Source organism: Xyrauchen texanus, chromosome 19, assembly GCF_025860055.1.
Source record: "Xyrauchen texanus isolate HMW12.3.18 chromosome 19, RBS_HiC_50CHRs, whole genome shotgun sequence".
Taxonomy (NCBI): domain Eukaryota; kingdom Metazoa; phylum Chordata; class Actinopteri; order Cypriniformes; family Catostomidae; genus Xyrauchen; species Xyrauchen texanus.
The window spans coordinates 15,224,048-15,239,254 of NC_068294.1; the positions used below are offsets into that span (position 1 = coordinate 15,224,048).

Consider the following 15,207-nt stretch of genomic DNA (forward strand, 5'->3'; position numbering starts at 1 on the left):
AAATGAGTGCTAAACTCTTAAACCATCTCTTATAGAGCAACTCTTTCCTCCCAATACACACATACACACACAAACAAACAAGAGAAAAACAATTCATCTGCAGATTCTGAATAAAACAGTGGAATTAAAGAGAGACGGTGCTTTTTCGAAATCGTTTGCTCACTGTGATGTATTAAAAAGTCCTTTGATCTGACAAGACGGTAGATCTTCCCAGAAATACATTAAGACCTTCAGGTTGCTCCCCTCTATCTGTACAAACATATACTCATCAAGTAGTGAACTCTTTGGCAAAAGCCACACATACGGTACAGTACATTCTGAACTGATATTTCAAGGGAGAGTTTAACCAAAAATAAATATCCTGTCAAGGGGGTACTTATGTATTTTGGACATATTGTACTGTTGTAGTTGCACCATGGTATTCTATGAAATGCATTGAAATACAACATAAACAGCATGGTGCATGAATATGATAATAAAAAACAAAATTTCAAAGTACCAAAGTATTAACATCTGATGCTATCACTGTATCATAGTACTGCTACAGTATTTGTTTGTAAGAGAAAACTGGGCAATAATGACATTGTTAAACATCCTACTTATAAATTACAGTCCATCAAATAAGTAGTGCTCTCGTGAGGATCCAAAACTACATCTGCAATTATCTGAGAGCTGCTATTTTAGTCATTAGTTACGGGCTCGTAATGCTCCTGGTCTCGGGGGGTTCTAACCAATGATTGTGTAACATGCAACAACTGTTTTTCCAGTAGACTGTGTATTGAGAAATCACCTTTAACCAGACTGTATTACAAAATAAAGCTGTTAATTACACCACTCTCTGCCATCCTTGATTCGAGATTGGTCAGTCATAGAACTCTGCAGTCAAATATGGCTGTTTAATAGCCGCTAAACTGTATATTCGACCTTTGTCCTAGGCAACCGTTTTTTCTACATCTGTGCTGTCATATCTCTTGCATAACTTCGCGTTGTCTTTCATCGTACACAAATGTAAATAATATGCATTAAAATAATGCATTCTCAAATCAGTAGTATATCATGCCCATTTGTTAATTTAATAGATTTTTGTCTAATTGAGTTCTCTTACGAGAGGTTCTCTCGTATTGCGTAAGCTAGCTTACGCTACGGGAAAGATTCATCTTTTCTGAGATATTGAAGCCAAAAAATTATCCTTAATTTTGTATCCATTGTCAACGCAGTGCGGCAGCTGCAGACCTTGAGCGGGCTAGCTAGCGAGCTCATTGGTTGCTCTGCGGCAACTGCTGCAGCCTATAGACGAGCTTGGGCGAACTCGCATCCAATGAGAGGCGTCCGCGCACTCACTGCATCAAAGCCCGCCAAAAAGGGCGTGACTAGAGTGCATATAAGCATAGTTCGTAGGCTGGAACCCTGATTTTCATCTCTTCAGCGAAGCTCTTCGCATCACTGAACCGGAAGCCGCGTCGCCGTTCGAGGGGCATCAAGCAAGCGTGGACAGCGCTCGAAGAAGCCAGCCGTCTTCGCCACCTTCAGCAGTCCTGCGAGCTACGCCATCCGGCGACGTATCCTTTTTAAAAGCAAGCTAGTTCTTAAAGAACTTCACAAAAGAGTACGAGCGTCTTTTTTAAGATTTTTAAGTCCCGTGCCCGTGACTATGCTTGCGTATCACTTAACAGACGTGACTCTTTCCCCATTCACCTCAATCGGGAAGTCACTCACAGAACAGCCTGTCCCTGCTGTCTGCGAGCAGTCCAGCATAAGCACAGTAAGCGCGCTCACACATTCTGTTCAGTGCGCTGTGTGCGGCAATCAGAGCGATTTGGCCACTCACCCTCTAACATTACGCTTCAAAGCGTGGGAAGATATTCCAGGGATATCCGAATGGGTGTTAAGTACAATAAAACAGGGCTATTTGCTACAGTTCGATCGCCGTCCTCCTCGCTTCAGAGTGCGGCTCGAAACTACTGTGAACACGGAAGCAGCGTGCATGCTTCGTTCAGAAATAGCAAACCTTCTGTGCAAAAGGGCCATAGAGAGAGTGCTGCCTCCCCTGAGCGAGTCGGGGTTTTACAGCCGTTATTTTCTTGTCCCCAAGAAAGACGGCGGCCTCAGACCAATATTAGATCTCAGGGTTTTGAACAAAGCGCTTGCAAAAGACCGTTCAAAATGCTTACAACCAGCAAACTCCTCGCGCATGATGCGCCAGGGGACTGGTTTATTTCTCTCGATCTGAAAGATGCATACTTTCAGATTCAGATAAATCCCGTCACAGGCCATTCTTGAGATTACGCCGACGGCCAGGTTTATCAATACACCGTCCTTCCGTTCAGCCTGTCCTTAGCACCCCGTACTTTCACGAAGTGCATGGACGCGGCGCTCGGAGTCAGGGTTTGCGAATTCTGAACTATTTGGACGATTGGCTGATTTTGGCACAATCACATACGGAGCTTCTGTCTCACAGGACAGTTCTCCTCAGACATCTGAACAGTTTGGGCCTTGCAGTCAATTGGACCAAGAGCTCACTACAGCCCAGTCAGACAATTTCCTTCCTTGGAATAGAACTAGACTCAGTGGCAATGACGGCTCGCTTATCTACACAGCCGGCGCCGTGTGCAGCGACTAGCAGCGTCATTTCAGATGAACAGCCTCACACCTCTGAAAAAGTTTCAGAGAGTGCTAGGCTACATGGCCACAGCCGCAGCAGTACTTCAACTGGGTTTACTGCGCATCGCCCGCTTCAGCATTGGCTAAACACCAGCGTCTCGCCGGGCTTGGGCCACAGGCCGCCAGCCAATCAGAGTGACTCAGACCTGTATTTCAGCTCTGCAGCCCTGGACAGTGGCCGAGTGGTATCAGCGGGGAGTGACGATCGGAGCTGTATCTCGCCGAAAAGTCATCTCGACAGGCAGCGTCCAACGCGGCTTGAGCGCGGTCTCGCGAGGGCTCTCCGGTTTTTGGCCTATGGTCAGTTCAGGAAAAGCTCCTTCACATAAATTGTCTGGAAATGATAGCGGTCGAGTACGCGCTCTTGCGCTTCCTCCCGATCATTCAAAGTCACCACGTCCTGGTCCGCTCGGACAACAGGTCTGTGGTATCCTATCTAAACCGTCAGGGCGGTGTCAGATCCAGGAACCTCTTCCATCTGACGAAACGCATACTGAGTTGGTCCCAGCGCCACCTGCGCTCGCTGAGGGCGACGCACGTGCCAGGCCACCTGAACGACGGCCCAGACAGACTGTCCAGAGAAAATATTCCCCCAGGGGAATGGTCCCTGCACGCTCAAACAGTCCAGACGTTATGGCGCATATTCGGCAGAGCAGAGATAGACCTCTTTGCGTCAGAAGAGAACTCTCACTGCCCAATATTTTTCTCAAAAAGCGAGGACATGCTGGCCCATGACTGGCCCAACCGCCCGCTTTACGCCTTCCCTCCCGTCTCGCTATTGCCACAGGTAATGCAGAGTATCAGGGAACGCGCCACTCGGTGCTCCTCATAGCCCAGCTGGGAGAATCAAACATGGTTCCCGGAGCTTACGCAGCTGTCACTGACAGCGCCGTGGCCCATCCCAGTGAGAGCAGATCTCCTCTCGCAAGCTCGCAGAACGATCTGGCATCCCCACCCAGAGCTGGGCTACAGCGTGGGTGATCAACGACTACCGTCGCTTTGCCAGAAGGAGTAATAAACACCATCATACATGCTAGAGCCCCCTCCACGAGAAGACTCTATGAGTCAAAATGGTCTGTGTTTTCAAAATGGTGCACCGACAGAGACCTGGACCCATGGACATGTGGGGTGTCGCCGCTGCTCGTGTTTTTACAAGAGCTGCTGGATAAGGGCAGATCCCCATCCACGCTCAAAGTGATGCGTGGCGGCCGTCGCGGCATTCGCTGAACCCCTGCACGGCCAGTCACAGGGTAAAAACGAGCTGGTCATCCGCTTCCTCAGGGGAGCTAGAAGGATGAACCCTCCGCGCCCCCCATCGGTTCCTATCTGGGACCTTTCTATAGTTCTCGAAGCTATGAAAGCCCCCCCTTTCGAACTGCTTCAATCCGTGGATGTGAAACACCTCTCACTTAAAACCGTTTTTCTAACTGCATCAGTTAAACGGGTGGGAGACCTTCACGCGCTATCTGTCAGCGCTGCGTGTCTTGAGTTTGGACCAAGTGACTCCAAGGTCATTTTAAAGCCTAGACACGGCTACGTCCCCAAGGTGGTCGGTACTCCTTTCAGAGCACAGATCATTTCCTTGTCGGCGCTACCAGCATCTGATAGCGAACGCGATGCCAATCTCCTTTGCCCAGACAGAGCACTGAGATTGTATACTGCGCGCTCCGCATCTTTCAGAAGCTCCGAGCAGCTTTTCGTTTCGTTCGGAGGGCGCACCAAAGGTCTCGCCGCCTCGAAACAGACACTGTCCAGATGGATAGTGGGCGCTATTGCTGCAGCGTGCGGCGTCAAAAGACCTACCATGCCCGCTAGGCATTAAGGCTCACTCCACTAGAGGCATGGCCTCCTCGTGGGAATGGTCCAGCGGGATTTCCATTCACGACATATGTGTGGCAGAGGGCTGGGCTTATCCCTCCACCTTTGTCAGATATTACATTCTGGAAGTACCCGCCCTGCAGGCTAAACTGCTAGCGGTTTAATACGCTACAGCTCCCCTGGTGAGCTGCATTAATGGGACACAGTCCACACAGACCGGCACCGCCGCTCTGTCTATGTGCTTATGTACTACACACACACTGGCCCACACTCTTGCCGGCCAAATATTAATTCCCCACTCACAAGGGCTCCCCCGGGGCCCCCTTAATTCCCTGGGGCTCATGCAGTGGATGCTTGGCGCGCACGGCATTGACAAAGGGTTCCCGTAGCGTAAGCAGCTTACGCAATACGAGAGAACCTCTCGTAAGAGAACGAATCGGTTACTAACGTAACCTCGGTTCTCTCTAGATGAGGGAACGAGTATTGCGTAACCGGCCGTGCTCGCGCCACGAGCGATTTTTCGCTTCATTCAATGAAAACCAGGATTCCAGCCTACTGAACTACGCTTATATGCACTCTAGTCACGCCCTTTTGGCGGGCTTTGATGCAGTGAGCGCTGGACGCCTCTCATTGGATGCGAGTTCAGCTCAAGCTCGCTCTATAGGTTGCAGCAGTTGCCGCAGAGCAACCAATGAGCTCGCTAGCTAGCCCGCTCAAGGTCTGCAGCTGCCGCATTGCGTTGACAATGGATACAAAATTAAGGATAATTTTTTGGCTTCAATATCTCAGAAAAGATTAATCTTTCCCGTAGCGTAAGCTAGCTTACGCAATACTCGTTCCCTCATCTAGAGAGAACCGAGGTTACGTTAGTAACCGATTCGTTTTCGAAAGTTCGTGTACTCTGAAATCATCCCCCATGCTGCCGAATTACTGACAGATGCTATCTCCATCAGACATGTTAGCATTGACTCAAACATGTTTACCTTTCCATGTGGCACCACTGATTTATATACTGTCTGTGGCAGAAATAGTAAGAGTAGTATGGTAGTATGCAATTCTGAACTCAGCGGCTGTTTCTCAATGTGCATTCTTTTGTGTTCTTACGTTCTTGTAGACTCGTTCGACGTCATCATCTACTGCCTAATTTCAGTTGCAATGCTCAAGAATGCAGGTACATTACCTGGATGTTTTGTTGATCAGGCCGACTATTGAGGATGTATCGTATGATGACTTGTGGGCAATAATCCAGTACTACGGTGGCAGACGAAGGACATTTATCATTGTGTTTTTCCCAAGAGTTTCCCGCTGTGAGATCGCAAAAGTCTGACGGCTCGTGAGTGTCCTCATACTCCGCCAACATTTGTTGTTTTGTTGGGCATCATATTAATATAGTAATAAACACATTAAGTAAATGTTCTCAAACTTTTTTCTTTTATCGTGTCACTAGTCCTGCAAACCCTCACTTGTGTGATGATAATAATGATGTCACTGGTGTGGGATAATGCCAGAAGCTCTATCACTGGCTTCAAATGTGCTCTGTGATGGTTAATGGCACAATAGGAAGATCGCAGCACATCTCAAATGGTAAATGGTCTGCACTTATATAGTGCCTTTTTAACCTTAGCGGTATTCAAAGCGCTTTACACTGCATCTCATTCACCCATACATTCACACACCAAACAAGGCAGAGCTGCCATGCAAGGCGCTAGCCTGCCATTGGGCCATGTAAGGCGCTAGCCTAGCAACTTCAGTGTCTTGCCCAAGGACACTTTGGCATTTGGAGTTGTGTGGGCCGGGAATCGATCCACCAACCCTGCGATTAGTGGACAATCCGCTCTACCACCAGAGCCACAGCCGCTCAAAGCTTGCAATAGATGCATTCTACGTCCTCATATCCTTCTTAGTTCATTGTTACAAGGTGGCTAAGCAAGACTGGTCTTCATAAGAACACAAGGCCATTCTCTGCGTTCTTTGCATTGAGAAACAGCTATTATGTCCTATGTAAAAAGGAAAAACATTTACTCCAAGACCTGGTTTCTAGTCCCTTGGAAACCAGGAATTAATCGCATTCACAAAAAAATGATGAGCACGTTTCGGAGGTTGCATTTTTGCCCTAATATTACATACTTGCTCCACTGACATTTAGGTTTACAGTTGGGGTTTGGGTTTGGGAATAGGTTAAATAGAAAAAACATTCCTGTTGACTATATTACACCATTTACAACAAAAATACAACTTTATTTTTGGCGCCACCCTGTGGACATTTCATCTTAACAACACTTTCATCTTCAGCCACTGGGGGCAGTGGTTCAAGTTTCGGTAAGCACAGACCGATTTCAGCAGCAAAATGTTCGACCTCCTGTTACTGATTTCACATTGTGATCAGTCTGAAATTAACCTTACCTCTTGTGCAATAGTCCTAAATTAAATTATTACCAATAATGAACCGTTTAAAAGCAAACCGGAGTATTTCACACAGCAACAGATAGGTCGTCATGAAGTGTGATTTATAACTGAGATAATTTGTTTTTGATTAGTATTGTTTTGTGAATTTCGAACATTGTCAGTAGATATAGATATGTCAATTAAGCAAATCTTATTTAGCCTTGTGTGTTCTTAAACTGTGTACAAATGTTGTTTCAGATCTTAAATCTTATGTACATATCCTGAATCTGAATGAGAGGTGTGTGTGTGTGTGTGTGTGTGTGTGTGTGTGTGTGTGTGCGCGTGTTTGTGAAAGTGCACTGCACAATCTCTTGTATGTTATTTATGATAGTAGAGTGCTATGGACATTAACAGAAATTTCCAACTGTTGACTCAGTATTTGTGTGTGTGTGTGTGTGTGTGTGTGTGTGTGTGTGTGTGTGTGTGTGTGTGTGTGTGTGTGTGTGTGTTTTAAGCATGTGCCGTTCGTGCTCTTTGTGCCCTTGTTAAGTGCCTGCCTGTTAGCTAATCAATATCAGTGATATATCTGCACTTGAGAATCCAACTCATCATAACTGCATCTCACCCACACACAAACACAAATTCAGAAGTGTGCACTGCTGAGTTTTTATCTAGTTCTTCAAACTCAAATGGCAAAGTAGACTGATTTAGGCCTGACCTTCACCTCCCTCATTTTATACCTCACTGTCAGTTCGTGCCTCTGCATGTCTTCCATCTCGCTCTCTCTAGCTGTCTTTAGTTTGCTCTTCACCCATCGTTCTGTCTCTCTGCCCTACCCATCACCTCTTCTCCTCACTCCCTAACACTCCAACACCTCTTTTCTCTCTATTTCTGTCACCAGTACGCAAACACATCAGCTTCCTCTCGCTCCCTCTCTCACACTCTCTCCCTCTCTTTTTGTTGGCTGCACTCCAGAGGTTTGTTAAGGCAAACCTGGGTGATAATTAGGCAGGGACAAACTATACATTAGGGAGGACACAGCCTCTGAGCATTGCATGCAGAGAGAGTCTCTGCATGTTGGTGTTTAAGGCAGGAAAAGGACTAAAGCTGAGGGAGCAAAACAGTTGGATGTGTTAAAATAACAGGAGAATAAATAAAAGAACTCTTGAGATAGAACTATACGTGTCCAGTGTCAAAAAGGATTATTGTTTTTTCTTTTTTTATTAAAGAGATAGTTCACCCAAAAATTACAATTGTGTTATCATATACTGTACTCTGTTTACTGTTTACCTGGAGAAGTGATGGCACCAGGATGGCCTGTGGGAAGACAACTAGCCAGTGGAGGGAGTGTGATGCTCTGGGCAATGTTCTGCTGGGAAACCCTGGGGTTGACCTTTCATGTGGCTGTCAACTTGACACTTGCAACCTACCTAAACATCGTTGCAGACCAGGTACTCCCCTTTATGGTAATGGTATTCCCTGATGGCAGTGGCCTCTTTCAGCAGGATAATGCACCCTGCCACACTGCACACTTTGTTTGGGAATGGTTAGAGGAACATGATGAATAGTTCAAGATGTTGCCCTGGCCTCCAAATTCTCCAGATCTTAATCCAATTGAGCATCTGTGGGATGTGCTGGACCAACAAGTCCGATCCATGGCGGCTCCACCTCGCAATTTACAGGACTTGAAGGATCTGCTGCTAATGTCTTGGTGCCAGATACCACAGGACATCTTCTGGGGTCTTGTAGAGTCCACGCCTCTGCGGCTTGGTGCTGTTTTGGCGACACGTGTAGGACCAACAGCATATTAGGCTGGTGGCCATTATGTTTTGGCTCATCAGTGTAGTTTTGTTGCAAATGCTTGCTGTGCATTAACCAGCTAGCTGAGTCTTATTACTTATATGTTTTATCGTTATTCTTCATTAACACTACAAAAAATGCATACAAACTAAACTGCACAGCCAAAAACCTAAAGAAAAACTGAATTATTACCAATAACAATTTGCTATGTTTCTTAAATCAGCATGCACCCAACTCAGAAAAACGGAGCTCAAAGTAAAACCCGAGTTCTAATTACAACTTTGCGGTGTGTTAAACTCTTAAATACACTCATTCCGACATGACTTGAATGCACCATTTCTCCTTACCTGTTTGGCCCAAACTATAGTGTGTTTTCCATTTTTGTAAAATATTTACATTAAATCAATTGAAATAAATTCTTTATTTGATAAATTATGGAAGTAAAATGAAAGTAATCACTGTACATTTTGGAGTTTCATAAAAAACAAAACACTTCATACATTTATACCTTCAACAACTCTCGCCAGCTGAGCTACCAAATAAATATAGGTCTGCGGATGCACTAAATTCATATTAAGGCCTAGAGTAGAATAATAATATATAACAGGTAATTGAAAAACAGAGGAATTCACTGCAGCTGCTTTTCTTGCCTCAACGCATTTTTGTCACTTCCGGTGGGATTTTTGCAACAAGCGAGCCCTGGTTCATTTTTCACCCTGTATGTGTTGTATGATGGTATATGTTTTTTTTTTTTCATGTACTGTTTTCAATCACTAGCATCCTGTATTCTCAGCCAGCTCAGAGATGCTACAAGACAGACAATGTAAGGAAGGAAGGGACATATGGAAAGAGAAAGTGAGTGATGATGGAAGGATGGAAGAGAGGTAGGAGATGAGTAATGGAAAATAAGTAATTTGTGCTGGATTTCCTGGCTTTACGGTCAAATGGATCATACTTGCAAATGGCACAGATAAATATATGTGCTAAAAATTACAGTTTACAGTAGAATAAATCAGTCAGATAATTTCTGATGCTCAGAGTAGAGGAGAGCTCCAGATTGTATGAAAGGACACTGTGACATTAGAGTCTCATTTGATGTGTTGGTGTATTTGGGGTGTAAAGTTGCTTTATGACATATGCCTTCCTCTTAAAGGAAAAATTCACCCCAAAATGAAATGTTGTTATCATTTACAGTGGTTTCTGTGGTTTCAAACCCCATTTTTCCATTTCTATTTTTGTGTGAACTATCCCTTTAACTCGTAAAGTGTCAATATATGTAACATTTCTGTATTTACATAGCAGCGCAAAAATCTATACGGATTGATTATTCTAATTTGAGTGTGTGTGTTTCTCTGTAGTCCACTTGACAGAGAGTGGTCGGTTGGCATTCTGGTTGAAAACCCAGAATGCTGGGCAAGTGTTTAGAGAGAGATAGTGCTTTGGTGTCGAGGGATTTGTGACATGGGCAAGCAGATGTGCCAGATCCTATCAAATGCTCTTACTAATGGCTGCCTTGGTGACCAGCTCAGCCAATAAGATGCCTTTCAGTGACACTTGTTAGTGCTGTCCAGGCCGGGGCCAAACTGATTTGACTGGAAATCGAGTAAAACTGTTAATGAATGCTTTTGTTTACCAAAATCATGCGTATTCATTGCACATGCATGCATGTTTGGGTGTATGATTGGGTGTTGTTTGGGGTTGCGTGCAAGGAGCAAATGTGAGTGTGCGCTGGAAAAAAGACCTCTATGGAATATAGGAAAATAAATGTGTATTTTTTCCATGTCATAAACCCCTTGTCAGGTAAGCAAATAGCCAATTAACACCTGCTAACAAGATATCAGTGTTTAATATAAAAGTGCATGTGTGCATGTTGCAATTACACAGGAAGGCAAGTTTTTCCCAACAGCCATATCTCATACCTCCTCTTCCTCCTTCCTCCTTTCCTCCCTCCAAACCCCAGAGTACAACTTCCCTCCATCTGTTCCTCCATCTTCCTTTCCCCTTCCTTCTCTTAACCTCACTCTCTCTTTGGCATTACTACATTTCCTTGTGCACATTCCCTATCTGTCTCTCTGGTTACCACTCTATCCTCTCACTTCTACAGCTTCTAAGCACATATCAAAAAAATTGCCAGGGTGCAGAAAACCCTCCAGTAAAACTGTTATGTGCCTCCATTCACTGCCCTCAGTGCTGTGAGAAATAAGACTTTTCTGTGTCCAAAAGAAATGAAAAATTGGCGGGGTTGGGCTACTTAAAAGGCCTGGTATTAAAGCGTTTTGCATTTATAGTACTTCTAGAAACATCATGCATATGTCCCCTCAGATTCTTGAGCCAAGTGAATTTTAAAGACAATTTAAAGACAACACCACCTATTTGTTTTTTTTAATATAATTAAGTTGCTTGTTTGTTTAAAATACTGTGCCATGCAAAAGAAGAAAAAGGAAGATATACACTCTGGAAATGTTTTTCAAAAATATTGGTTCTTCGTTATTTAAAAATAGCAGCGTTTCGGCCCAAGGCCTTCTTTAGTCAAAATGCTGTGGCAAAATCACCCATTCATATGTCTAAATCAAATTGCACATTTAATAGAAGTTATTTTGCAATACATACAGTATACAGTTTCAAGAAAAAGTATATGAACCTTTTGGAATTACCTGCATGTATGTATGAATTTGTCTTAAAATCTGGTTTGATCTTCATCTAACTTAAAATAATGAACAAACACAATCTGTTTTAACTAATAACACAACAATGATTGTATTGAATTCCCAAGTTTATCAAGATATCCTACAGGATAATCACAGGGTGGCTGTGCACCAGATGAAGCTCATTATAAGTTGGGCAATGCAGCATTTTTTTGGAGTGTCCCATTCAGAGCCCGGACCTTAACCCCATAGAGATGCTGTGGAATGAGATCAAGAGAGCTGTTCACACCAGACATCCTAAGAATCTGAAGAACTGAATCAGTTCTGTAAGGAAGAATGGTCCAAAATGACTTCTGAATGTTATTCAGGTCTGATCCGCAGCTACACTTGGTTAAGGTTATTGCTGTTAAAGGAGAATTGACCAGTTATTAAAAGGGTTCACTTACTTTTTCCATATCACTGTGAATGTTTAATGGGATGTGTTCAGTAGACATTAAATATTACAATTATTTGTGTGTTGTTAGCTTAAACATCGGGTTTGTCTATACTTGTGATTTTGATGAAGATGAGATCACATTTCATGAAAAACTTCAATTTATGCTGAAAACCATCTAATTTCAAAAGGTTCACATACATTATCATGCTACTGTGTGTGTGTGTACAGTATATATATATATATATATATTATGGCTGCACAATGAATCAAATACATTTTCGAGATTTCAGTTACAGCTGCCACAATTAACTAATTGAGAAATGTGTCAATTGTCATAATTTGAATAAAAGTTTTGTTTGTCATGCTGCAAAGAGGGCCAATGTCTTGATTTACTGATGTATAAAATAGAAATGAATTCATTCAGGAACAAACTCCTCAGCTTGTTTTAGATGTGTACTCAATGTAAAGAATATGGCATGCAGATGTCCCAGATAAAAAAGTATATAATGTAAATTCTATAAATCAAAATGTGTTGCAATTACAATAAAAAAGATATAATAATAATAATAATAATAATATATTATATATAGTAATAATTATGATTTTTGAATCTGAATCTGACCCCAGGTCTACTTGCATGCTAAATGAAAATTATACATCTAGACTAACACATCTTACTTTTATAAAGAGAACTACACATACTTAGTTGTTAAAACTTTTTTTTTTTTTCATTTGGTCAGGTCTTATCTTTCCTATGAAAGATATTCTCTGTACAAAGATTGTACAGTGTTATTGTTATGTTGTTTAAAAGTCTTAAGACATATGTGGCAGGGCGGGTTTATGATAAAAAATATTATTTATATTATCAAGCCGGTTCTCGCCTCCTACTTTCCCTTTAACCCTTTTACATTGGTGCTGAAACCCGGGAAGTTGAGTTCTCGCCGCTACCAACCACCCGAAAGGAGCAGACGCAGCCATCCACTGGAGGACAGAGGCACGGACGCCGACCGTGAGGGGAGGAGGGGCTCCCAACCAACCGCCTGTAGAGGTTACCACTGCCAAGGGTGGGGGAGACCCCTACCGTCCACCAAAAATGTGGCAGGGTGTTCTGTCCGCCAGGAGCCGGAGGACTGCCTCCGATCCACCTGCTGAGGCGCGGCTGTCGTCCACTAGAGGGTGTAGAGAGTACCCCCTGTGTTTTGAATTATTGTTGTTTCCTCCCTCCTGTCCCCTCCCAGATTCAAGAAGGCGGAGATGACCTGCCGGCAGACGGGGCGGAAGGCACACACCCCCCCAGGGAAAGAGGGGGTGGGGGATGTACGTCATGCCGGGGGCTCCCCGGTCTGAGAGAACGAGGGAGGAATGTGGCAGGGTGGAGGGCGGGGGCAGGTCGTGATGCTGGACACCCGGCCCCTAATCAGGCTAATCAAGCCTCAGAGGGATAAAGGCCGCTGTCCGAAACCTCTGTGTGTGTGTGCGAGTGTGTGTGTGTTTATAATTAAAATATTATTTATATTACCAAACCAGTTCTCGCCTCCTCCTTGTCCTTTAACAATTTTACAGCATCTTTCTCAAAATTCTACCCCTTTAGTGGATGGTGCCATTCATCGTGGGGCTGGCCCTCTACTGAGGAAGGAATGTGCCACTTTGAACGGTTGTGAAACAGGGGAGGCGAAGATTTCTGGAGCCTACGGCCTGCCTGCAAGATGTGAGTCTCTCATGAAGCATACTGTTCGTCATACAAGAGCATCATAAATTGAAATTAAAACATTAATCTGAAATGTTTTCTTTAGTTTAGGTATGATGAATTCAGAATAATTTATTGCAAATAATGCATAGCATCTTTTCCAGTATGGTGATTAGATAAGGCAGAGAACATAATTAGACTTGTTTTTACGCTTGATCGCTTCAAATTCAGTGCTGTACTTTTGCAGAAACTAAATTACACTTGATAAATGTCAGAAGTGCACATTTGCCAATGGATTTCATTTTCAGTCTCAGGATTATGAGCAGGTGTTGGGCAACCTATCTAGTGAAATGTCAAACATTAGTTTACATGTGGCACGTCGCCGTATAAATAAACCATCATCACAAACCTTTTTGCCTATCACTCTCCCTCCCTCCCCCATCCATCTCTTTCTCTCTCTTTCACTCTTCCAGAGAGTGTTTAGTAATTATGTAGTCAGACAGTGTTTACAGAAGCAAGCATACTTTAATTTATTCGCACTCTTAGCAGTAATTTTCATGTCTAATTTATGATCCCCCCCAACTGTATCTAGCTTCAGAGACTGAGTTGCACATGCTGCCGATTCTCAACATTCCCCCACACAAACACAGATCCATCACCACACACTATAGGTTAAGTCCTCTGCTGGTTTTATTTGGCCTTTATTTGATTTCTCTCTCTAGTTTTCCATTTTTCTTTCTGAAGCTGTACTGTACTGAATATAATTGTAAATATCAGCAGTAATTGTGGAGTGAAATTTGTGTTTGTGTATAACATTGTCGAGCACACACTGTTTCTATAACAACTGATCCAAAGTTATTTATGAACAGTGTCCATGTGAGGTATTTGTGATGGATTTTGAAAAACCCTCTTTAACTTTTAAACTTTTAAAATGTACTGATCCAAGTGCAAAGAGCCTATTTACAAAGTAAAAATAATTTGTATCACTTGTGCTTGGAAAATTATTAGCATACTTCTCCCCAACAAGCTGCACAATTTGAGCTATCAGTGTGTGCGAGTACATGCACGATCTTACATCAATAATAACAAGCTGACAACATGTGTGGTCATCTTAACGCATTAAATGGTTTTCTTTAATCCTGGTAAGTTCATAAAGGGTTTAAGCATAAACCGATTGACACATATTGATTTTTTTTCCATTATGCCTATTTGGCACTGCATTTAAACACCTTTACTGGCATTCTTACCTGTTTATCCAAAGTGTTGTGTGCATCACTATTTACACTTTGACGTCGAAAACAGGGAATAATCCAAAGATTTCAGAACTCATGTAAAAAGGTTTTATTGCATTGTCTGATTTTTGGAATACTCTGATTTTTGGTTGTAAGCATGTGCATATAAACACATAATTTTGCATTCCCTCCCAATAGTTTTGCGTTCTCTCGCAATAAGTTTTGCAATCGTTCCCAATATTTTCGCATTCCCTCACAGTAAGTTTTGCATTCCTCCACAATATTTTCACATTCCCTCGCAATAAGTTTTGCAATCGTTCCCAATATTTTCGCATTCCCTCGCAATAAGTTTTACATTCCTCCACAATATTTTCGCATTCACTCGCAACAGTTTTGCGTTCCCTCGCAATAAGTTTAGCATTCCCTCTCAATAAGTTTTGCAATCGCTCCCAATATTTTCACATTCCTTTGCAACAGTTTTGCGTTCCCTCGCAATAAGTTTAGCATTCCCACTCAATACGTTTTGCAATCATTCCCAATATT

The 15,207-nt window shown here is 43.2% G+C and overlaps 1 protein-coding gene across 2 annotated transcripts in view; it reads left to right on the forward strand.

Annotated features, from left to right (window-relative positions):
• Nucleotides 1–15,207, forward strand: part of LOC127659926 (ADP-ribose glycohydrolase MACROD1-like) — a 112,355-nt gene that overhangs the window by 63,254 nt on the left and 33,894 nt on the right. For both annotated transcript variants that reach the window (XM_052149920.1, XM_052149918.1), the window contains exon 5: nucleotides 13,337–13,453. In XM_052149920.1, the coding sequence (XP_052005880.1) occupies nucleotides 13,337–13,453 (117 nt within the window). The remainder of the gene's footprint in view (nucleotides 1–13,336; nucleotides 13,454–15,207) is intronic.